The 25,334-nt window shown below is 32.3% G+C and overlaps 1 protein-coding gene across 1 annotated transcript; it reads left to right on the top strand.

The window, feature by feature from the left end:
* The first annotated feature begins 123 nt into the window (after positions 1–123).
* Positions 124–23,356, top strand: LOC139523425 (b(0,+)-type amino acid transporter 1-like). The gene is made up of 13 exons (XM_071317462.1): positions 124–345; positions 5,997–6,188; positions 7,388–7,489; positions 9,986–10,225; positions 12,993–13,118; positions 13,934–14,033; positions 15,295–15,339; positions 15,718–15,841; positions 17,235–17,338; positions 19,427–19,523; positions 20,399–20,548; positions 20,839–21,007; positions 22,098–23,356. The coding sequence occupies exons 1-13, from the start codon at positions 321–323 to the stop codon at positions 22,163–22,165; spliced, it is 1,542 nt and encodes a 513-aa protein (XP_071173563.1). The 5' UTR covers positions 124–320; the 3' UTR covers positions 22,166–23,356.
* Positions 23,357–25,334: the final 1,978 nt, after the last annotated feature.

Genomic DNA, 25,334 nt, shown 5'->3' with positions numbered 1-25,334 from the left:
GTTTCATATACAACTCTTTGATTACGCAATAACTCATAAATAAAATTGTAATCAAGGACTATTAGTTCAATGCAATCCAGGTAAAATACATAAATCAACTGACATTTCTTTATCTACCTGTAATGTTACTGTATATCTCTTATAAAACGTAGTTTTATCTTTATAAATATACATTGACACAGATAGACTATAAATGAGGTCCTTTCTATACTGATTTAGGAATGTACATCGTTAATCTTAATCCCTAGAAGACACACAAAACATACACTATGTAAAAATGACCTATGTGATGTCGAACTGAAGAACTTGGACAATTAGCTATGGAAAACGAAGCTTTTCAAGAAGGTAAAGTTGTTTTGTTTATTAGTATGAGTATGGGACAATACCATCGGAAGTAGTGGTACGGCTGTACCGGTGGGACAATGCCATCGGAAGTAGTGGTACGGCTGTACCGGTAAGTTAATTAATTACATGGTTTGAAATTTGAAACTTACATTTCCCTTATTTTGATTAAAATCTTCAGTTGTCATTGACATTAGTGTATTTTAATGTGTCTTTTTGTTTTGATATATTCTTTAACCTTAATACCCCCTAATTAACATAATAATAATAATAATTTTCATAATATAAAACTGTAAATATTTCATTTTAACGTTTGTGTTTACTGTTTTAACTGTTACCGTGTAGGAACTATGCGGCAATCAGTTCTGCTTTGTTGTTTAGTTTAAGGAATTTGTTAAAATGTTATAACAGTCGGGAAAATGGTGTTGGTTTGATTGATATTGAAATGAATGCTTACGATAAAAACTTGAAGGATGATTTACAATTTTCTAAAGTGCTTATTCAATTTGATAAAACAATGAAGAAATAAATACACTTTTATGATTATACCCTAGCTCAGTGGCCCATATACCGGCATTTATTTTGAAGAATGCCATTCATTTTAGCTGTTTAAAGTAGAAACGAATAGATAACTGAATGAATATTCTTTAAACGCGGCCGTGCATGAAGACTCATAACATTTCTATCAGCACATAAGTGTTTCTTAAGTTAATAGAATTATTCAGCGTATTAAATATTTTCAACATTAAATTGTAAAAAAACGTGTTAGGTAATATTTACTTTAAAATCTTTTACGATCTTTAATGATAGTGAGAACTAAATTAGGTTGATAAATCACCAAAAATGTATGACCTTCACCTTTTCACACAAACTTTTTTTATCAAATGGTGTTACTCTTTCTTTCTTTAGTGAATAATGACGGTAGATAGAGATTACTCAAATATATATGTTAGTGGCAATAAGTGAAATTAGGCATTAAGCTTAAATCCTAGGCAATAAGCTAACGCCTAGGCATTAAGTTATTGTCTGAAATTTTCAGGCATTAAGCTTATTTCCTGAAATCTGATGATGATTATTCATCCTATTGCCGAACATAATTTTAGGCAATAAGTAAACTATGGAATTTATGCATATTTGGTGATTTATTCTTGATATAAAGTCGTTTCTCAATTACATTTCTTCTGACAGATCTTCAAAAATAAGTAAGATTCCTCGATCTTGATATCTATATCATAAACGGGAAGCTTAATACAAAAATTTATGATAAAAGAGATGATTTTTCATTTCCTATTGTTAATTATCCATTTTTAGATGGTGACGTTCCCTTGTCACCATCTTATGGTGTTTATATATCTCAACTTGTACGATTCGCTCGTGTATGTAACAATGTATTAGATTTTAGCGAGAGAAATTTATGTATTACTGAAAAATTATTACACCAGGGTTTTCGATATCACAAACTGGTCAAAACATTTACTAAATTTTATCACCGGTATAAGGAAATAATTCGTAAATATAACTCAACATGCAGACATCTTATACGTTCAGGTATTTCACATCCAAAATTTTATGGAAATATTCTTTATAAAGCACAAAAATGTCAGTATTCTCCTCAGAAACTAACAAAACCTTTAAATAGACTTATTAAAAGGGGATATAGTTACGATACTGTTGTCAGGTCATTAAAGATTGCATATTTTGGCTTTAACATTGATTCACTGATAGGGTCTTTGCATCGGAACTAAACACATTTATTTCTAAAAAAACAGTTGTTGGCATGACACGGGTTATGTTCTTCTCGTATATTTTATGATAGTATGATACTAAACCCCTAACGGGAGGGATTGTACCTGATATTCATATGATGAAGACATAATCTTTCAATCAGTTTAATTGAGGTCTGGAGCTGGCATGTCAGTTAACTGCTAGTAGTCTGTTGTTATTTATGTATTATTGTCATTTTATTTATTTTCTTTTGTTACATCTTTTGACATCAGACTCGGACTTCTCTTGAACTGAATTTTAATGTGCGTATTGTTATTCTTTTACTTTTCTACATTGGCTAGAGGTATAGGGGGAGGGTTGAGATCTCATAAACATGTTTAACCCCGCCGCAATTTTGCGCCTGTCCCAAGTCAGGAGCCTCTGGCCTTTGTTAGTCTTGTATGATTTTAATTTTTAGTTTCTTGTGTATAATTCGGAGTTTAGTATGACGTCCATTATCACTGTACTATTATGCATATTTTAGGGGCCAGCTGAAGGACACCTACGGGTGCGGGAATTCTCGCTACATTGAAGACCCATTGGTTGCCTTCGGCTGTTGTTTGCTCTATGGTCGGGTGGTTGTCGCTTTGACATATTCACCATTTCCTTTCTCAATTTTATTAGTCATTTTGACAGTTAAAAAACAGAATAAACCCATACTCGTTTCATGTTTTTGTGGTGATAGAAAATATTAAAAATATCCAATTAAAAAAAGGGAGGAGATTCTTTAGAATAATTATTATATTTATTTGAATATTATTATTTGATGGGTTTAATATATATAAATAAAATATTTTATTAGTGATTTTATTTCCGGTCTCTTGTGGACAGTTGTCTCATTGGCAATCATACCACATTTTCTTTTTTATATTTAGGATGAAACTCTTTTGCTCATATTCAAACGTATGTGAATTGCAGCAATAAAATAAAATATTTGAAGTATTGAGTATTTATATGAAAGATACACGATTATATATTAATTGTAATTTTAACTATTTACAATAAGTTTCTTCAATTCTAATACGTAGTTATTTTTTTTTTCTTATGTTTTGTTTCAAAGAGTTTAAATGTACAATTATATTATCAAAAATTATGTATTACCTTTAAAAAAACAAATAATTGTTTTCTAATAATTAATCGGTTTCTAAATTTAAGTTGTTGGTTAAATTTGATACAATATTTATTTTTTTTCATTTGCTTTTTTCGTTTACGCCAAAACTTAGGAAAGCGGTTAGGACATCCTAGCTAAGATAATCCTAAGATAGCTTCGATGTGCATACTGAGACATGTCGTACGTCGGTGCTAACTTCATCATAATTTCTGTCCTAAGAATATCTTATAGGACCGATCTATAAACAGTTCCAATCAACAAGCCCCAGTTCTCATAATGTTATTATGTAACAAATATCTTTTTATTAAAATGAATAAATGTCTTTTACTTACTCGCATTTATATATTAGACATTAAGCTTAATGCCTGCACTCATTTTTTAAGATTTAAGCTTAAATCCTAGGATTTAAGACTAATGCCTAACATCATTTAGGCAATAGACTTACTGCCTAGGCGTTAGTTTATTGCCTAGGATTTAAGCTTAATGCCTAATTTCACTTATTGCCGCTAATATAATATGGTTATAAGGATACATGTCGTAACGGAGCAACCATTTAACTACAAAGGGGTGTGTGAAAATCTGACTCATTACAGTTCCACGCTTTTACACTTTTGGGCCAAACACGAGACGTATCTTTCATCTGAATTTCTTCAATTTAATCGACTTGAAAGGGGTGTGTGCTAAAAGACGGAAACATGTTATATAAGCCATCGCACATGCGTTTGATAGTACTTCTCACAACGAGCAACTGTCCGTAGTCTATCGTAGTCTGTCGTAGTCTCTCGTTTTTCGTTTTTTTTATAAATAGTATAGACCTTAAGGTTTCCTGTTTGAATTATTTTACACTGGTCATTTTTGGGTCATTTATAGCTTGCAGTTTGGTGTGAGCCACGGCTTCGTGAAGAAGACTGGACAGCTTGCTGTTCGGTGTGAGCCACGGCTCCGTGTTGAAGGCCGTACCTTGACCTATAATGGTTTACTTTTATAAATTGTTATTTGGATGGAGAGTTGTTTCATTGGCACTCATACCACATCTCCCTATATCTATGGAGTACTTTGATCTATGATTGTTTACTTTTAAACAATTTGACTTGGATTGAGAGTTGTACCCGATTGTCTGTCTGTTTGAAAGTTAATGCAAGTCCTCATTTTCAAAATAGTATTCTACTTTAGTTGATGTTAATGGCGTGTTTATTTCGTTCTATAAACATCAATTACCAGCAGAGACATATTATATGTCTCTGTTACCAGGTATTCATAGATAAAAAATGTTCGTGTCTAGTCTATATTGATTACAAAAATAAAACACGAAACAAACTATAAAATTTCAAGGAGATAACCGCATTAATCAAGACAAATCTACCCGAGAGTCATCAAAATTAGTCACACACACACATCTATTGTTTTATATACAATTTAAGATAAAAGTATACCATTTAAATGATAAATTAATGTACAACAAAAGTTTCAGATACACCAATTTTAATAGTTTCGAGCACAAATTTAGCAATACCAATAAATCAACACAGTGACTAAAAGATGCAAGATAAACTATTGTTTTCTTCTGGCAAGCTTCGAAATGAAATTGTAAAATACACAATTTTAAACAATAAATATTGTTAACAGTAGATATGGGAAAGAAGTGTATGAGTTACCAACACAACATACGTAACATATACCCTCGCAAAGACATCTATTATATTGTCAACTGTAAACAAACTTATTTTCGCGGATACTTTATTTTGCATTAAAGACAAATCCCTCTATTGTTTCTGCGCATTCCGCCTTGCGTCGCCTTTGTTTCGTTTTTTTCTATGACGTGCGTCAATTTTTCGGCGATTTAATTTCGCGATTTTCAAAATTTATTTGATGTAGTTAAATAAGGAATGATCCAAGTTATACATACATATTCGCGACGATTTATATTCGCGTTATTGTTCTACTCGCTAAAGTCGCGAAATTAAATTGCTCGCGAAAATTAGTTGGTTTACAGTTTTGGATATTTATATTATGTAAATCCAATAAGCTGTATTTGCTTAAATACGGAGATGAAGTTTTATTATTACAAATCAAATTATGATTTCAACAATTGAAGATTGGTGTCTTCAAAAAATATTTAGTTCTAAATCTCTCCAAATGTTGTTCTTAATATAAAAATAAGGAGATGTGGTATGGTTGCCAATGAGACCACTATTGACCAAAGTTAAAATAAAGTGGATGTAAGAATTTATGGGCACCTGTTCGGCCTTCAACAATAATAAAAATCCCACACCGTATAGTCGACTATAAAAGGCCCCGACATGAAAATATATGAAACAATTCAAATGAGAAATTGACGGCCTTATTTATAACATAACAGTTTACGAAAAACAAATATGACGCATATATATAGGCCAACGGCAACCACTCCTGAATTGGCCAGGCCTTAGCAGATTGTAACGGGGTTACACATGTTTGTGAGCGCTCAACCCTCCGCTAACATTGGACAGAGGTATAACAACACAACACAAGAAGCTGACCAGTCACCACCATATTTCTGCCATCAACACCAATAAACTAAAAATTACAGAAACACGTTTATGTCAAGTAACAGTAAATGGGCTATGTCTCAGATTTTAGTTAAATTTTGCATTTAACTTTGGCATCTTTAACTCTAGATAAATATCGTAAAATTTCAAGCTTCTTTGGCTAAGCCGTGAAACTCCTTGACAAAAATTAACATTTGTATAGAATGTACGTAAATTCTAACAGAAGTTTAACTTAATGTTTTTTTTTTTAGATGATGGTAAAAGGTACGGAACGGTAGACAATGGAACGCGACAGAGAACATTTCCAAATGGAACAGACAATGATGCCAGTCATGATAACAAGAACGTTAAAGATTCAGGGGGAGTTGTCATTGAACCCATCAAGTTAAAGCGATCTGTAGGTCTAATTAGTGGTACTTCATTGATAGTAGGAACTATTATAGGTAGGTTTGACTTAAATGTTGCTTTTTTATTGCGACTCAACCGAAATTCTATTATATGACAGTATAAAGATAGGTTTGATTAAGCAAATATTTTTACCAAGATTAAAATTGAGACTGGAACCAGGGAAGGTGTCAGCGAGACAAGAACACAACCAAAGATCAGAAAACAGACACCAATCATGGGTCTGCAACACAGCGGGAAAATCTCACATCCGGATGCCGGCTTCATCTGGAAACATTGAAGTAATTTCCTGTAATAGTACTTAAAAATGTAACGAAATCTAAATCGAAGGACTTTTGTAAACGGAAATATTAAAAATATTTGGGTTAACTTTAATGGTATACTACATTATACTGTTCATTTTTGTCAATGCTTTCACTGGAGCTGGCATGTCAGTTAACTGCTAGTTGTCTGTTATTATTTATGTATTGTTGTCATTTTGTTTAGTTTCTGTTGTTACATCTTCTGACATCAGACTCGGACTTCTCTTGAACTGAATTTTAATGTGCGTATTGTTATGCGTTTACTTTTCTACATAGGTTAGATGTATAGGGGGAGGGTTGAGATCTAATAAACATGTTTAACCCCGCCGCATTTTTGCGCCTGTCCCAAATCAGGAGCCTCTGGCCTTTGTCAGTCTTGTATTATTTTTAACATTAGTTTCTTGTGTATAATTTGGAGTTTAGTATGGCGTTCATTATCACTGGACTAGTATATATATATTTATTTAGGGGCCAGTCGAAGGACGCCTCCGGGTGCGGGAATTTCTCGCTGCATTGAAGACATATTGGTGACCTTCTGCTGTTAACTGTTATATGGTCGGGTTGTTGTCTCGTTGACACATTCCCCATTTCCATTCTCAATTTTATTTCAGCGTTTATTACAACATAGTTGTACCTATATGCATGTAAAACGTTTACAATCAACAAGGAAGATTCGACAGTAACGGATTTGTTTTTGTTTAAAATAGTTTTGCATCTATGCACAAGTTATTATCAAAGTAATCTCAAATTTTTCATCTTTCAAGAAACACATAATGATAGTAAGAGCGCGAACTTCCATGACCTTGTCGTAGTTAAAGTATAATTCAAATAACTATTCCCCCGTTTTTCTAATTGCAAAATGCAATTCCGAGAATCCTGGGATTATTTCAAAATATGGAGGTTATCAAATGGTCGGTTTTTGTTTTGATTTACAGGTTCTGGTATTTTTATTTCACCTACTGATGTATTAGACAGAACGGGATCAGTCGGACTTAGTCTGGTCATATGGTCACTTTCTGGCCTTCTGGCGCTATTAGGTATGTAAATTCAAGAATGGTTTCTTTACCTATGCTAATCTTTTTATTTTGCGTTCTTTGATATACATATTGTTATTCCAACTGTACTGGTACGAATTTAAAAGGGGTGGCCGTTAATATCACCAATACCTCGCCACAAATTATGTACCTGACCTTTTCCAGAAACATCTTCAGTGTTTGTCCCTGGTCATATCTAAATATTTATTATTTGATTGGAGAATTTTTGTGTAAAATGGCAAATCTTTAACAGTTTCTTTTTCATTCATTTACAACTTTTATAGACTCCTGACAATTTACAGCTTGACCAATTGAAGAGATATCTGCCTATTTTTAAAGAAATATTCGGTCAATGTCAGAAATATATAAACTTTTCTGTACGGGGTTGAGAAACTGGGAAAGGCGAGGTTTTACGGAGCCCTTCCCCAGTTTTGTGCCGAATACAAAAAAGATTATATTTTATGGCATTGACCTAATATTGGTTTTATACGGCAACTTAAAATAAAACATTGATATCTATTAAAATTGTAACACAAATTTCAAACTTAATTTCATCCCTGAACCCCTGACTGTGGAAAAAGTGTTCCATGATGAAATTGACATTGCACAAAATATAGCTGTGTATAGGAAATAAATAGAGCTTATTGCAGTATATTTACAATATTAGGTCAATGTCAGAAAAATATCAACAACTTTTTTGTATGAGGCTGAAGGGCGAGGTTCTACCGAACCCTTCCCCAGTTTTGCACCGAGTACAAAAAGTTTATATTTTTCTGACATTGACCTAATATTGTTTTTATACTGCAACTTTAATAAATAAATTCATAGCTATTTAAATTGTAACACATATTTCAAACTTATTTTCATACCTTAATGAACCTCTGACTGTGGAAAAAGTGTTTCATGATGAAATTAACATTGCACAAAATATAGCGGTGTTACAATATTTAGGAAATAATTACATAAGATGTATGTTTCATTCTAATACTTTATTCTGATTGGCTAACTGCACATCACGTGTTATTCCGTAAGCAGTTGCATGCATTGCTCAATACAACTTTTCATTCATGATAACACGTGGTCCAACAATAAAGTGCACAGGTGAATTAAATAAAAAAATATATAAAATTCGTGTTTTCATGATCATAGCTAAAAAATGTAATTATAAGTATTGAATGTTTCTTTTTGTAACTTTATAAGGTTGTAAAAGCGTTGACCGTGCGCACATTTTTAGAATGAAGCGCTTCCGCGCTTCATACAAAATGTACTTCGGTCAACGCTTTTACACCCCAATAAATTTACAAAAAGAAGCATTCAATTCTTAAATAAACACAACTAGTTGCAGTATAAAACAAACATATTTTGACCTCTAGACGTCATTTTTGTTATTTTTATTCACACCACCTTCCCTTTAATTCATTTTGATTGAATTCTTAATTGATAAAATTTTTATTCAGTTTTTATTATCTGCAACAGATGCTGTTCCTTTGGTGTTTAAACCTTACCTTTTAAGTTATGTAACATGTTTTGGGTTATGAAATTAACTATATTTGAATTTAAAAAAAAAAGGGAAATTTTCTTTGTCCTTTTTTGATTTTTGTTTGTTTATTAAGCTGAAATGAAGAAGGTATGTAAGATATTGAGTTAAAAATAAACAATATTTTTTAAAGTTATATATGATGTTTAGATGACGGGTGTTTATAAGACAGTACGTAGCCAGATATCAGTAATTACATTTTGGATTTTTTTTCTCCTTTAAAGCAATAGCCGGTCTTCAAAATGTTTGGCATTTAATTAGCGAAACACTGCAAAAACGTCAAAAAATATTTCCATTTTGAGACAAAGATATTGATATTGAGAAAAAAATCCACAGCCATACCCAAATATATATTTTATCAAATATTGTCTGATCCAAGTATGGTGATGTGGGAACACTATCTTCTGGGTAATATAAAAAAAGAAGATGTGGTATGATTGCCAATGAGACAACTATCCACAAAAGACCAAAATGACACAGACATTAACAACTATAGGTCACCGTACGTCCTTCAACAATGAGCACAGCCCATACCGCATAGTCAGCTATAATAGGCCCCGATAAGAATGTAAAACAATTCAAACGAAAAAACTAACAGCATTATTTATGTAAAAAAATGAACGAAATATGTAACACATAAACAAACGACAACCACTGCTAATTTCAATTTCTACCAAGAACTATGAGTAAATTGTAAATAGACCGGTATTTAGTACACAGGGAATTTTGGTTTGATGGCCATTTTTGCAATTTCAGGTGATTGATTCTACAGTTACTTTTAATAATTACTTATAGATGAGAGTCATTTTGATGGAGAATATTGAGTTAACAGTATATATCCAAATTAGCTCCAACCGATCAGATGAAATGAAAATTAATTGCGCATGCCAAGCAACTTCAAAAATCATCAGATTGCTTTTTTCTTCTTCAGAAAATATGATAATTTCAACTGTATATTGTAGGTGCTTTATCATACTCAGAACTTGGAACAATGATTCGAAAGTCTGGTGGAGAATACGCCTATATGAAGGAAGCATATGGTGACGTCATGGCATTTCTATTCGCATGGACTTCCGTTATTGTAATTCGGACATCATCGGTAGCCATCATATCACTTACGTTTGGGGAGTACATGGCTACATTCTTCCCAATGTGTGGCTCTCCAGAAAATATAAAGAAACTCGTTGCCATAGTTGTAATAGGTAAATAGATATAAGAAGATGTGGAAGAGTGCCAATGCGAAATCTCTCCAACCAGTCTCAAGTTGTAAAAGAAAACCAATAATTTATGTACAAAGTACGGTCTTCAACACGGAGTCTCTGCTCACACCGAACAGCAATTTGCAAGCTATAAAGGGCCCCCAAAATGACTTGTGTAAAACCATTCAATATATGATCATGCATTAAAACAGCTAAAAGAACATGCCTGCGGTTCTTGGATACTTAAACCCCAGAAAGTACCATTCATCAATTAAAATTTAAACGGCATAATGCTGTTTGATTGTGAATTCGAACGACTGCTTTAACAGTTACGCACGGTGTTCGGTTTTGCATCTTTTTTTAAAACAGCTGTCATCTTGATGTTTTACTTTTTATTAAAAAAAAATAGACTGTTAACATGGCTGATTATATATTTTTAACAAACACACTTTTCTTAACTTATTGAAAGTATATATTTCAAATATTTGTCACTGTCCAAGCGTATCAATTGTTGCAAAATGCATATTCTTCTATGATGTTCATGATTCCATCATCACAAGTACATGTATCTAGGTATAGGCATATACATCGCTTGGAGACAGCCAGTACGGTACCAAAGCTGTGTTGTGCTCCCAGAGTAAACATTTTATTTACTCGCTTTCGTCTGTAGTTTTCAAACTGCAGTTATCAAATAATTGCAGTGTCTTTTTATTCGTACTATCAACATCTCAAATATGTGTCTTTCAATAAGATGATAAAGAAAAACAATCATCGTTCGGGTCAATGGCAGCAACAAGCTACTATATATCCTCTGTTTGCTTGAACTGTAAATTCAATTTCATTCTAAGATTTTGGAATGAAAGGGCAGTTTTGAATTATTGATTTTATTTCAAATTTTAATTTTGAAATAAAATCAATAATTCAAAACTGCCCTTTCATTCCAAAATCTTAGAATGAAATTGAATTTACAGTTCAAGCAAACAGAGGATATATAGTAGCTTGTTGCTGCTATTTCAAAATTAAAAAAAAAGTGGTCTACAGTCGGCCTTAAAATAGAATGTGTATTTTTCACATGCGTCTGTTTGTCGGATGCGTGGACATGATTTTTAGTGTATCTTGAAAACAAACATTCGTACTAGCAGACATATAAATGTTTGGCTCCAAAATCTAAAGCTTCAGTATTATTAAAGCTTGTGCTATATATACTTATCTTAAAATTTCGGGTAATATTTGAAAAAAAAATACGTGTAAATTAACTCATGATAATCGCGGGATTATAACAAGAGAATTATGCTTGGCAATTTTTCAACCATACTACACGCCATAAAACGCATTAAAAATAGTTAACCCATTGCATGATATTATTGTTTTTATCCGAAAAACGTCGACGCCTTTAGGATCAGCAAATGGTTTACAAAACTTTGATGAAGGCAAATTTTTATTGTTGATTTTTATTACCATTCAAACAAAAAATACTAATAAGTTTTCTCTCAAAATAATACCATTACACAGATCATGATACATTTTTAGTCAATGGAAAAAAAAATTAAATTATATATTTTATATTTATCGCACCGCTGGTAAAATATCATGTTGTGATTGGTTTAACGCCGTCACGTGGGGACCCCCTATGAGACCGTAGGGGGTTAGTAAATTTCATAGGGAGTTCATGATGCGTTAATGGTGACGTCATCTTTTAATGTTGTTGCGTTTCATTGTTTATTTTTGAACAGAAGGCAGCAGAAAAAGTGCACCGTGCGATGAATTCGTTATACGGTTAACTACTGACCCCCTACGGATCCATAGAGGGTGAATAAAATCCATAGGGGATAATTCGGCCTCCTTCGTTTATATTTGGATGGTTGGTTCTTGCTACGTCTTACACGGCAATAGACCACTTTCGAGTTCATCCGTCACCGGCAAAAACTCGTCAATTATACACGCCTTTATGACGTCATTTACCAGATAGAGGGGCTCGCCTGTATCCCTGCACTATTTACGTTCATCAAGCGTCTTAGTGATCGTCTTTGTGCAGGATAAACTAGAAATAATGGTTGCTCTGTAGGTACTTACTGACATTTCCCTAATGACAGCAGTGTTGATTGTCAATTTTGAGAATTCAATTTGCCGAATAATTCGTACAATATAGAATTATAGTTTTCCAACCACTCGCTCAACATTGGAAGGAAGTGACGACGCCCCTAAACGCACAAATGACGATGATAAAGGCGCGTATAATTGACGAGTTTTTTCCGGTGACGGATGAACTCGAAAGTGGTCTATTATGGCACTATGAATACGGAATCATTGCTTAATCATAAAATAAGACATAACTTTTCATTTATTAAAATCAGGTTTTATTTAATTTCGATTCAAATAAGAAATACAAACAAGTTACTGTTTAATAATTCGTAGAATTGATTTGTTTTCGTCCTACTTTTTCATCAAGAAAGGGTCAAATGAAACAGACCGAAGACCGCGCGTAACGTCTTTAAAGTCAAATTGTTTTTTAACATTAGACCGGTGGTCATTCTAAAATTGACGCATTTGAAATATGATGCATTATTGATAAGCTCCTGCAGAACGATGTTTAATTTCGACGCAGCGAGAGTAATGAAATAAATATCCTGGTGTGAAATATCGTACATAAGAAATCAAACAATTTGCTGTCAGTGTCATATCCCTGCTTTTGACTTTCCACGTCGGATAGAATTGAGCATGCATAATCGACCCGAGATTTTTCATCCATAATATGTCTTGTTGTTTGTAGTTACGATTGCTGTAGTAAACTGTATCGACACAACATTGGCGGCAAGGATGCAAGTCTTCTTTACCGGTGCCAAACTAATAGCTCTGATGATAATTGTTGTTGGTGGATTGATTAGATTAGGACAAGGTAAAATCCTAAGCCAAACAATAAGAGTACGCGACTTTTACTCTATATAGTTTAAAGAAAATGTGGAATGTGTGCCAATGAGACAACTCTTCGCCGAAGTCACAATTAATAAAAAGTAAACCATTATAATGGGTCAAAGAACGGCATTCAATACGGAGCCTTGCCTCCCGGAAGCTATCAACCTAAAAAAGGACTAGTGTAAAACCAACAGTATAATCTATAGGAAAAACAAGAATCTATGTATTGTACTTTAAATCTTTAGCTATTGTATTGCTTTTGCCGCTGTTGTTGAGGTTAACAGTAGTTATACTGAAGAATAAAGTTGATGAAAACGTTTTGGAGTCGGACATCTACTCTTGTGTACTTTAATTTCCGCCATATCTTAAACTGAGCACATTGTCGTTAGACATTCTCTTTCATACAAGCACCAAAGATACATTTTTCTTAACTTGTGATTTGTACGTCAACATGTATAACAACTGAACGATACAAAATACCAGCATGTTGATGACCCATTGTTGACCTTCGGCTGCTTTCTTTTAAGGTCGCCGGGTTGTTGCTTCTTTGAAACACTCCCTGTTGTCATTCTTAATTTTATTATCATTGATATCAATAATAAAAACTTTATGACGTTCGTATCCAAGAATTTAAAAAAGCCCAAATAAAGTACGAAGCTGAAAAGCATTACAGACCTAAATGCCGAAAGATTTAAAAAAAAAATGCAACGTAGTTAATCTATTCCCGGTGTGGAAAATCATCCGTACTTTGCAATATTTAAAGTTTTATAAACATTTAGTTTATGTTATACTTTTCAGGTCATGTTTCACAATTTGAAGACTCTTTCAAAGGAAGTGAGACGAACCCGTCATCAATAGCCCTGGCCTTTTACAATGCATTGTGGGCATACGACGGATGGTAAGTTAAACGTCTGGAGGTGCTTTTTCAAAATAAAACACCTCTGAAAAGGCATTGGACATTGGATATAAGGAGATAAAACAAGATCATGATCTTCCTGTATCAGATGATGAATTAATATAATGGTATAACATCTATTTAGAAATACAGCGCGGGGGAAGGAGTGTATACATTCACATTTGAATAAAGTACTCCGAGTTTGCTTTAAGTTACTGTTACTTTTATCTCGTCTAATTTAGTCATTCTATAAATTGCTATAATGTAAGGAATATATTTTTCTGATCGTTTCCCCCCGGTGAAAATAAATTATGTACAGCTCTGTCTATTTTAATTTTTTAAATATGGTAGCATTTTGCATTCTGCTTACACTTCCGGAGCACCTGAGATCACCCCTAGTTTTTTGTGGTGTTCGTGTTGCTTATTCTTTAGTTTTCTATGTTTTGTCATGTGTACTATTGTTTGTCTGTTTGTCTTTTTCATTTTTAGCCATGGCGTTGTCAGTTTATTTTCGATTTATGAGTTTGACTGTCCCTCTGATATCTTTCGTCCCTCTTTTGTACTTTCACACCACATAATGAATTTTCTAGCTGTTATTCACCTAACCATAAAAGGCGCAATATGGATATAGCAAAAATCTGTTGAAAAACAACAGAGAATTAGACAGGTGTAGAGTTTGAGTTATCTCGCTTAACATAAACACATTTTCTGACAAGATGCTGAGTAATTTTAAATATTCTTATTCTATAATTGAAACACTGATATTTAAGCTTGTCTTTCTTTCAAACAAACTTTACATTTTATAGTCTTCATGCATATAAAATCACATACAATTATGATTTCGATTTACGGCACCAAATTCGCATTTCGATAATCAGTGTCACTTCAATGAATCTTGAATTCAAAATATTTGAAAACTGAAAGCTAATAAAAAGAAGAGCTGGACTGTGTGAACAAGTGCGAACAATCGCGAAATTCGGAGAATGAACCAGAACTATGCACGAGGGAGACAAGTTGATAAAGTTCAAACGATATTCTTAAGATAATCAACAGCAAATGATAACAAAACAGCATCTGCATTATCATGCTATTTATAAAAGGAACTGAGCTTCTGGATTAGTGATAACTTATGACATAAAAATAGCCCATAAGCCGAAGTATATGCTAATTGTTATAAATTGGAAAACAGGTCGTGAGGGTCATTAACTCTTTAACAACAACTTCAAATTTTTTAATTGCTTTTCATACGCTGTTGTAATTTCAGGAATAACTTAAATTATGTCACAGAGGAAATAGAAGACCCTAAAAAGTAAGTGTGTTTTATTTTAAATTTCTATGTAACTGTATTTCAATACAAACATTTAAAAAAAACCACTATGCACGTAATTCTGTTCAGTGTACGTAGAATAAAAAATCCACACACAAATATTCACACTGACATTTTTTAAATTTTTTATTTAAAAATTGAAATTCGACGAAATACATGCTTCGTAAATTTTGCTTAATGTATTAACCGCTTAGATGATATTCGTAATTAAAACATCCAAAAGAAGATCAAACACTTATTAGATAAAATGACTATGTTACTTTGTGAAAAAAAACCATAACATTTAGAAGACATTGATGCAATTCTTTGTTTCTGTACGAAAATAAAAGATAATGCATTGTACATATACCTCTATTTCAGAAACCTTCCGAGAGCAAACATTTTAGCAGTACTTCTTGTTACTGTTGTGTATATATTGACCAACATATCCTATTTAACAGCAATGACAGCGGCAGAATTACTCTCTGTTGACGCAGTAGCAGTCGTAAGATCTCATACTATATTAGAGTTAGCAATGTTATTTCACTTATCAAGATAAAACGCAGGAGGCTTTGATACTAGAAAACTAGTTTTCTCCTGTTCATGTTCCTGTCCTAAGTCATGCAGGAACCGCATCATTTATTGTCTTTAGCAACACAATGCATATTGTTGAGTTTGTTCCTTTAAGAAGTTCCAGTTTATTAAAGTTTGTTTATAATACCTGCTAATTTCATTCAAAACTTTAGAAACTCGGGTCGGTAAATTGCTTGACAACAGGAATATTATCTGTTGCATTTTTGAACAACCTGTGTTAACCTCTATATATCTTTCTTACTATCTTTTGAAAGAATTATGTCAAATTAGCATCAAATTCATCTGTATTTCCTCTTGACTAAATTACGTATTGTATGAGTTTTGTGCAATATTACTTTTAAATAAGAATTAAGATGTGAGGTAGTACTGAAAACATTTGGATTAAATAAACTGCAGTGTCCCCTAATTTCATTTAACCATATCAAGGTTGTTGTTTTTTCTTGGTTGTGTGTGGTCTTTTCGAGAAAGTATTACATATTTCGTACATTTTTGTTTAAAGCAGATTGTACCTCGTTATTTATTTGTCTCATTTATAAAAGTATGAGAAGTTAATTGACCCATACATTATGCATAATGGTTACATAATTTATATTGTTTTATTATATGGTTCAACATTTTTTATATTTCTACAGCTAATAACAGCATTACATATTTTATTGGTCTTATGAGGTCAATGAATATTTAGAAATAAGGTACCGGTATTAAACATTTTATTGTTTAAAAATGTAGTGGCTTTTAAAGTGTACCTTTAAGTTTTAACAACCCATTAATATCCACCAACAAAATGAATGCATTTAGCCATGCATACTAGAATATTAAATTAATTAGTATGCGTTTTTCGTTTTCTGAATCATCTGCAAAGCTGTGCGTTTCATACTCGGTATGTGCAGTGTTATTCCCGAGCATTGCCACTTTTTCGTCGATGAGTAAGAATGTCCAAACCTCATTGCACCCGATGTGTGTTGACACAACTTATATGATTGTTCCACGTAAGCACGTGTACAACTACAGACAACCCGCAAATAATATACCGTTATTAAACAAACAGAGATGCCTCTTTTTCTTTGCAGTGACCGACTTCAAATTCAGGCCAATTGTACTGCGCATGGCGTATTTGAAAGGTATTTACATTAAAATGAATTTGAGAATTACAAATTAAAATCAATTACGACATTTTAATAAGCATACATTTGTTCTTGTTTCGTATAAATATAAAACTGTTTACCCACGATCACTTTACTGTCAATATGTGTAAATAAAACTGCTGCTTTGAACGACTCAAAAGATATGTGTATTTATTACAGACATGGGGAGACAGAGTTTTAGGGGGAGCAGCTATTCTCATGCCCTTAGCTGTTTTATTTTCTACCTTTGGTGCTGCTAATGGTACCCTATTCAGTGGAGGAAGGTAATATATACCAAGATATTAACATTATATGTAACATAACAATAACGGTACCCTATTCAGTGGAGGAAGGTAATATATACCAACATATTAACATTATATGTAACATAACAATAACGGTATCAATTTGTCTTCATCCGATGGTACCCTATTCAGTGGAGGAAGGTAATATATACCAAGATATTAACATTATATGTAACATAACAATAACGGTATCAATTTGTCTTTATCCGATGGTACCCTATTCAGTGGAGGAAGGTAATATATACCAAGATATTAACATTATATGTAACATAATAATAACGGTATCAATCTGTCTTCATCCGATGATACCCTATTGAGTGGAGGAAGGTAATATATACCAAGATATTAACAGTATATGTAACATATATATATTTTAGATTTTTGAGTTTGACTGTCCCTTTGGTATCGTTCGTCCCTCTTTTAACATAACAATAACGGTATCAATTTGTCTTCATCCGATGAGCATTTCGTTAAAACAGCATCTCTTCACTAATGGCTTAGGTCAAATATTAGCAATTACAAATCATAAAAATATGATAAACGAAAAGGACAAAAACGTAAAGCCAAATCCACGCAAGGAATACTAGTTTTGCACATGAAAGATTCCTTTATAAACATAAACTCATCATATATACCAGGATTAATTTATTTTTTTACGACAGACGCGCATTTCGTCTACAAAAGACTCAACAGTGAAGTTCGAATAAAAAAATGTTAAAAAACCAAATAAAGTACGAAGTTAAGAGCACAGAAGACAACAAATTCCTAAAACTTTTGCCAAATATAGCAAAAGGTAATCTATTTCTGAGGTCAAAAAAACATAGTATTTAAAAAGTTCAAAGTTTTGTTAACAGTTAATTTATAATTATGAACATATCAATGATAACGCAAGTCAACACAGAAGTGCTTACTACTGACTACACATTTTTAAAAATTTGATAACAACATCCGTGTGTTCATGCCAGGAATGAACAGTCCACCAGTAGATGCATCGACCCATTGTTAGAAACATTTGCAGATTGAATATGGTGTTTAAAGGATATTCTATTTCCGTTGTTTAAGATGTTAAAACAAGGTGAATACAGATGGAGTTTAAAAGGTGGTTATAAAAATTATACTAGTATCTGTAAGGGTATATACCTGTTATTAATGTGGCTAATCGGACGCCATCACGAGTTGGTTGACCGTTATGGAATAACCGTTTCACAAATGATATCGGATATGTTTCTTACGTCGTAACTACAATCCCCTTCCCTTTCATGAATGTGACCTACCGAATTAGTCTATTTACCGGATTTGTAATCACATAAGCAACACGACGGGTGCCACATGTGGAGCAGGATCTGCTTACCCTTCCGGAGCACCCGAGATCACTCCTAGTTTTTGGTGGGGTTAGTGTTGTTTATTCTTTAGTTTTCTATGTTGTGTCATGTGTACTATTGTTTTTCTGTTAGTCTTTTTCATTTTAGCCATGGCGTTGTCAGTTTGTTTTAGATTTATGAGTTTGACTGTCCCTTTGGTATCTTTCCTCCCTCTTTTGTTAAGGTTCTTTTTTTTCCTTTTTTTTTTATCATAAAGCTTCTTACAAGTCAGCGTATTAACTTCCTCTCGCTTTTAAATATCTTTGTTTGAGCGTTCCGTATGATTGTAAATAAAAAAAGTGCTTCGAAAGCAATGTCTATTTCATTTTCATCTGTAACAATAGCGATAATACCATGTGTTTATTGTTATTGTTAACATGAAATATGGAAAAGGATACTTATTTTGTTTACAATACAAGAATAGCTATTTTTCATAATTATGTCAAACTTTCGCTGATGACACAACATGCTTTATTTTTTTTATTAATTGTTTACCAAACGAAAAAAAAAGAAGATTAATTAAATTTCATTTCAGAAACTTTTCTACAAGGATTGTTTTGTTTCTCTTTACATATCACAGTTTAGATAAAATGACAGAATATTTAATAATTACAATTTATGCTTGACTTCAGTATTTGACATACATAATAATTATTCTTACAACCTTAACATATGTTTTCACTACAAAAATATTACTTTGTTACAGAGTTGTGTACGTAGCCAGTCGAGAAGGGCATTTACCAGAAGTTTTGTCGTATGTACATTGTAAACGGGTCACACCAATGCCATCCATTGTTTTTACAGTTAGTAGATTGTATTCAAAGACTATTAAGTATGTAGAATCATTTCCCCATTCTAGGAATTTCTGGTAGTTGGTAGGCATTATGCATCTTTATATATTTTATTTACATATGAATAAAAAAGGGAAATAGAGAATATGTCAATGAGATAAAAAGACATCTAGTTATAAAGACATAATTACAGTTTAATTCCCATCATACAAAAAAAGTAAAATAACAAAAATACCGTACTCCAAGGGAATTTAAAACGAAAAGTCCTTTATAATATGACAAAATCATATTAGGCTTAAACACATCTATCGAATGACTTGGTTCATCATTTTTCTTCTGTAGGAAATAGTGGCTTAAGCATTGTTTTATAGCTAGCTAAACCTCTCACTTGTACACCAAGTTCCTATGCATATAAAACAAGTATTAGTCTTCTTTTAATGAACTTTTAATGTTTGGATGCTGTGTCATTGCTGTTGACATAACAACTCGTTTACATCTTAGTTATCATAAACAATAGACCATCCTTTTCGCTAAGAACTTAAAAGACCTTAAAAAACTCGGGATATCCATTTCATTTAACCCTCTACGGTACTAACAGAAATAACTGACACTCATACCGATATCAACATTTGCTATAACATACAGAGGGACATTTTCTGGTTTGAATACTGTCACCATTACGTTTACCAAACGTTTTCTTTTCAGAGTTAACATCATGGAAATTTTACAAGGTTTAAACCTGAAATCAAATGGATAAAAAGAGTTTAAATTTTCCGACAACTTTTTGTAAATGCAAATTACAGTATCCAAATACACATTCCAAAGTATAACAACAAAAAAAGAAAAGATCTGTGTTGATATATTTAAGTACTTGTTTGTACTTACAGGCTTTAATTAGCATCGCCATGGTGATACCAGGAAATATAGGAAGCTTGATTGACTTCTTCAGTTTTACAGCATGGCTGTTCTACGGTCTTACGGTTGGTTCTCTTATACTATTAAGATTTACAAGAAAGGATTTAGAAAGACCTTTAAAGGTTAGTGCAATAATTTTTAATTTTAATAATTTGTTTTGCATTTAGTTGTTTATAAACAACTGAAAACCACCATATTTTAATTCTAATTTGAAGAGTGAAGATTTAGGAAAAAAAATCGTCATCAATAATCGCTTGTTCCTGGGTTCTTACATAAATCATAAATACTGTATTATTAAATTTGAAAAAAAAGAACGAAACATGTTATAATTTTGATATACCCATAAAAATTCCAACCACAATAAAAAAGCATTTTGACTTCAACTGATTTTCTTTTTACAATCATTTTTCAGATACCGATTATAATACCTATAGTATTTGTGTTAATCGCTTGTTACTTGGTTATTGGACCAATTGTTCAAGATCCAAAGATTGAATTCCTGTACGCCTTTCTCTTTGTTATTGGTGGACTTTTGTTTTATATTCCTTTTGTGTTCTTCAAAATAGAACTGAGAATATTTGGTAAGTATGAAAAATGTCTGAGAATTTTCTGTGTAATATACAAATTTATCTGTAATTGACTTTCTTTTGAAAGACATTCAATCAAAGATAAACCATAAAAGAATGTGCGTTGTAAAAGTGAATAAGACAGAAATAAAGGCAACAGTAGTATACCGCTGTTCAAAACTCATAAATCCAGGGACAAAAAACAAAATCGGGGTAACAAACTAAAACCGAGGGAAACGCATTAAATATAAGAGGAGAACAACGACATAACACCGAAACGTAACACACACAGAAACGGACCAAGCATCAGACAAAACACCACGAGAATAACAAATATAACAAGAAAACTAAATACATGAATTTGGGTTAGACAAGTACCGTGTCACGTCTGATCTCAATATCTCAAAAATAAGAGAAAACACAAACGACTCAACGTTAAAATGCAACACACACAGAAACGAACAATAATATAACAATGGCCATCTTCCTGACTTGGTACAGGACACTTTTAAAGGGGAATAAAAGTGGTGGGTTGAACCTGGTTTTGTGGCATGCCAAACCTCGCACTTTAATGGCAAAGTTAAATATAACATTGAAACCTAACGACGCAATGTGCATAAAATAAGTTGTAACTTGGCTCAAGTCGATAATATTTGCGAACAAATTTAACAGATAAAAGCAAGAATCTGCAATCAATGCAACATAACCAAAAACGATGTATTGCTTCCACAAAAGTAATATATCTTACCTACACTAAAATGTACATGCATGTGATTTTGCAAACGACACGTGCTACTATAAGATTTGTTTTTCAGTGACACTCAAATTGAATTTCAAACCTATTATAAAATTGAAAAGCATTAAAAACTAATTTGACAGGAGCAATTGGTATGATGTCATATGTATACATGTCCTTATTTGTTTTGTTTACAAGAAAAATTCTTTTAATTTTGACTAAGAATGATTTTGATGTAAAAATGGCTTGAAAACAATGTTTGATTTATTGTTGGTATAATATATGTTTTGCATAAAACAAACAAATTAAAAACAGACATGAATTAAAAATGTATCCCAATGTTGATAAAATATTTATGTTTTATTTCAGCAAAAGTTACAGAATTTTTTCAGTTGCTATGTGAGATAGTGCCTAGCCCGTATGAGCCTGATGATTAACATCTGCATACCAATTTTACTCTGCTGAAGCATAAAACTGATTTTTTTTTAATAAAACATTATGTGAAAAACATTTGATCACAATGTGCAATCTTCGACTGAACATCGATTTTTCACTAAATTCAATGTAACATCTTAAAAATATAATATTATCATAATGTTTTAATTTTAGAACATGAGTTTATTCAATTCCATTTTACCTATATTCATTATTCATAATCGCGGAGGACAATCCCCTCAACAATCCCCTTTTGCTTCAATATTTGACGTTGTTTTGGAGGAAGATAACGGTTTTGTAGGACTAGCTTTAAAGATGATATTTTTATGTTTTATTTTTGATAAATTCTAATAAAAATAATTATTTTGGTAAATATTGTCTAAGTATTTGCTAGATATCTTTGTCATTTTTTTCATGTCATTGTTTATATCATCTCATATATATTTTCCTCAAGGTATAATTGTCCCTTTTAGCATGTTATTTTAAATATTATCCCGTAACTATGTCCTTCAAGTCATGTGTGCACTTTTTAGTATGACATCGTTTTTATTATAATATATCTATTTTTGCGTAGCATATTTTTGAAGCAAGATCTAACCCTGTTGCATATTTTGCGCAATCGCAAGTCCGGTATCTCTGACCTTTGTGTCTTGTATGCTTTTATGATTTTAATTCATATATATTTTCGGAGTTAAATGTGACGTCCGTTTTCGCTGAACTATTACGTACTTTTATATAAAGGCCAGCTCAAATCAGCCTCAGGGTTTTCTCGCTGTGTCGAAGATTCAATGGTGACTTTCGGCAGTTTTCTGCTTTTTGTTCGGATTTTTGTGTCTCTGTCTCTTGTCGCCGTTTCAATTTCCAACTTCATATATACCCTTTTGAGCATGTCACTTGTTTTTAAATATTACCTTGTATTAATGTTCTTCAAGGCATTTATAAAAGTGAGGTATCTAGCAAATAAGTTTGTTCAAACTGATACTAGTGTATGTCTGAAACTTGCTTAGAAGTCTGAGCTGGATACCCCTAAGTCACCTATTTCCATTGTAAAACAGTAGAATATGTACAAAAGCGTCTGAACTGCTTTATCTTTGAAATCATGTAGGACAGATGTTGATTATCCTTTGTACGTGTATTATTGTTTGTCATAATGAAATATTGATGTTTTAAATAATAAATATATATCAAAATTATTGGTGAGTTCAGTTTATTTTCCAAGATTTCCTAAATTGATAAATGATTGCGTAAATGATGATGATTAACTTCTGGGAACAGAAGACAAATGAGGGAGGACTCATTATACCTATATTATTGTACTATCACCAAGGCAGTGTTACATAGTTATAACATCTTTAATTGATTTTGTTGTTGAACATATGAAGTCTTTTCTTCTTTTTCAAGAATAGTACATGTAAAACAGAAACATGAACACTTTCATACTTTGAGTTTTAGTTTGTAACCCGGATTTGTTTTTTTCTTAATCCATTTATGAATTTCGTACAGCGGTATACTACTGTTGCCTTTATTCACCAAAAAAAAAGAAGAAAATAACAAAAATAATAAATTCGAGGAATATTCAAAACGGAAAGTCTCTAAACAAATGTCAAAATCAAAATGTCAAACACATCAAACAAATGGATATTAACTGCGGGCATTGTTTAATGAAGTGAATGGTGGATTAAACATGGTTTTATAGCAAGCTTAACCTGTCCCTTGTAAATTTAACAAAAATGTAAGATAAATGACTGTACTCGCTCACTTTTAATGCTCTTATACTTCTCGAAAGCATAGAAAAGTCACCGAGTGAAGTATGTTATTTTCTTCCCTCACACAGCACCGCCCACCAATTACTCAAATATAAAAAAAATAATGGCGTATTATAAGTATTAAATTTCGTGAAAAAGCACATGCGTCGCCCTTGGAACATGTTTTTGATGTGATGTTCTCGAGAGTTTATGAGAGTTTCAAGTAAAGGAGGCGAACATAAAATGATAAAAAATGTATAACGATTTCATATTTGTTTGAAAAAGAAAAGAAAAACATAAATGAGTATATAGATATAACGATAGTGGTATTAAATTTAAAGCGGACAATACAAAAATAATTTCTTTAAGAGAAACGCAAAATTCATACATTCACACTTCAAGACAATATCAGAGCACAATAAGGACGAACATATCATTTTTTTCATCACATCTATTCCGTTCTCTTCATTCTCTAGTCTTTTTACCTTCTTTTTCGATCCATTTCATTTTCTTTCTTTGATTTTGCATTGCTTTCATTAGTTTCTTTCTCGCGTCTTTTACAATTTTCTTTTCCTTCTGATTTGCTCTGTATAATTACTTACCTGTATGATATTTTTTCCTACAAAAAACAATTGAATATTCTTTATATACTATTGTTTTTTAATTCACGTGGTGTCTCCTTGTTCATTTCAAAGTGATAAATCATGCATAAAAACAACAAGAGAACGGATGCTTATCTGTATTTGACCCTCATATTGTTTAGAACTTTTCATACCACATTTTGCTTTACATGTGTTTCATTAAAAAAATGTTAAATACAATTATTGTTTCCGTGGTTACCTGGCTTTGGTCTAAGGACCGACCGGAGCCGTTAACAAAACCGTTACTAGGTAATTTTCCCCTGCCGAAATATCTGGTCAACAAATTAACTTGATGTACAGGTTATGACTGGAACGATCTGTAAGATGTAAAACGTCTGCATAACAAAGGTATTAAACAAGTAAATAATTAGGGAGAACAATTAATACGACGAAACAATGTCATTTAGGGATTCTTAATAGAAAGAAGAGCAAACGCCTAATGGGTTATGCATTCATTAATCATTACTGAAATGGACAAGTGATAAAAAAAACTGGCCGGACAACAACACATACACACTTTTCAAATATGAAAACATTATTTATTTATAAGTTGAAATGGACGTTTGAACTCGACTTTAGTAACTGCAAATACTCGCTAGATTTGAATTGCAGTGGTCAACATGACAGTTGCTTTATGTAGAGCAAGGTCCCTGATCGTACAAAACTTTGGGTTAACAACACGTACCTAGGTATTGCACAAGGTCATGTTTTTCTCCGACTGTTTATGACGTCTTAACACCAAATCCCGATTGAATGTTGGATGTGTACTGATTGATAATTTGGTC

This window comes from Mytilus edulis, chromosome 5 (genome assembly GCF_963676685.1).
Source record: "Mytilus edulis chromosome 5, xbMytEdul2.2, whole genome shotgun sequence".
Classification (NCBI taxonomy): Eukaryota; Metazoa; Mollusca; class Bivalvia; order Mytilida; family Mytilidae; genus Mytilus; species Mytilus edulis.
The sequence above is the reverse complement of the archived record's forward strand: the minus strand, read 5'-3'. Positions and strand labels throughout refer to the sequence as shown.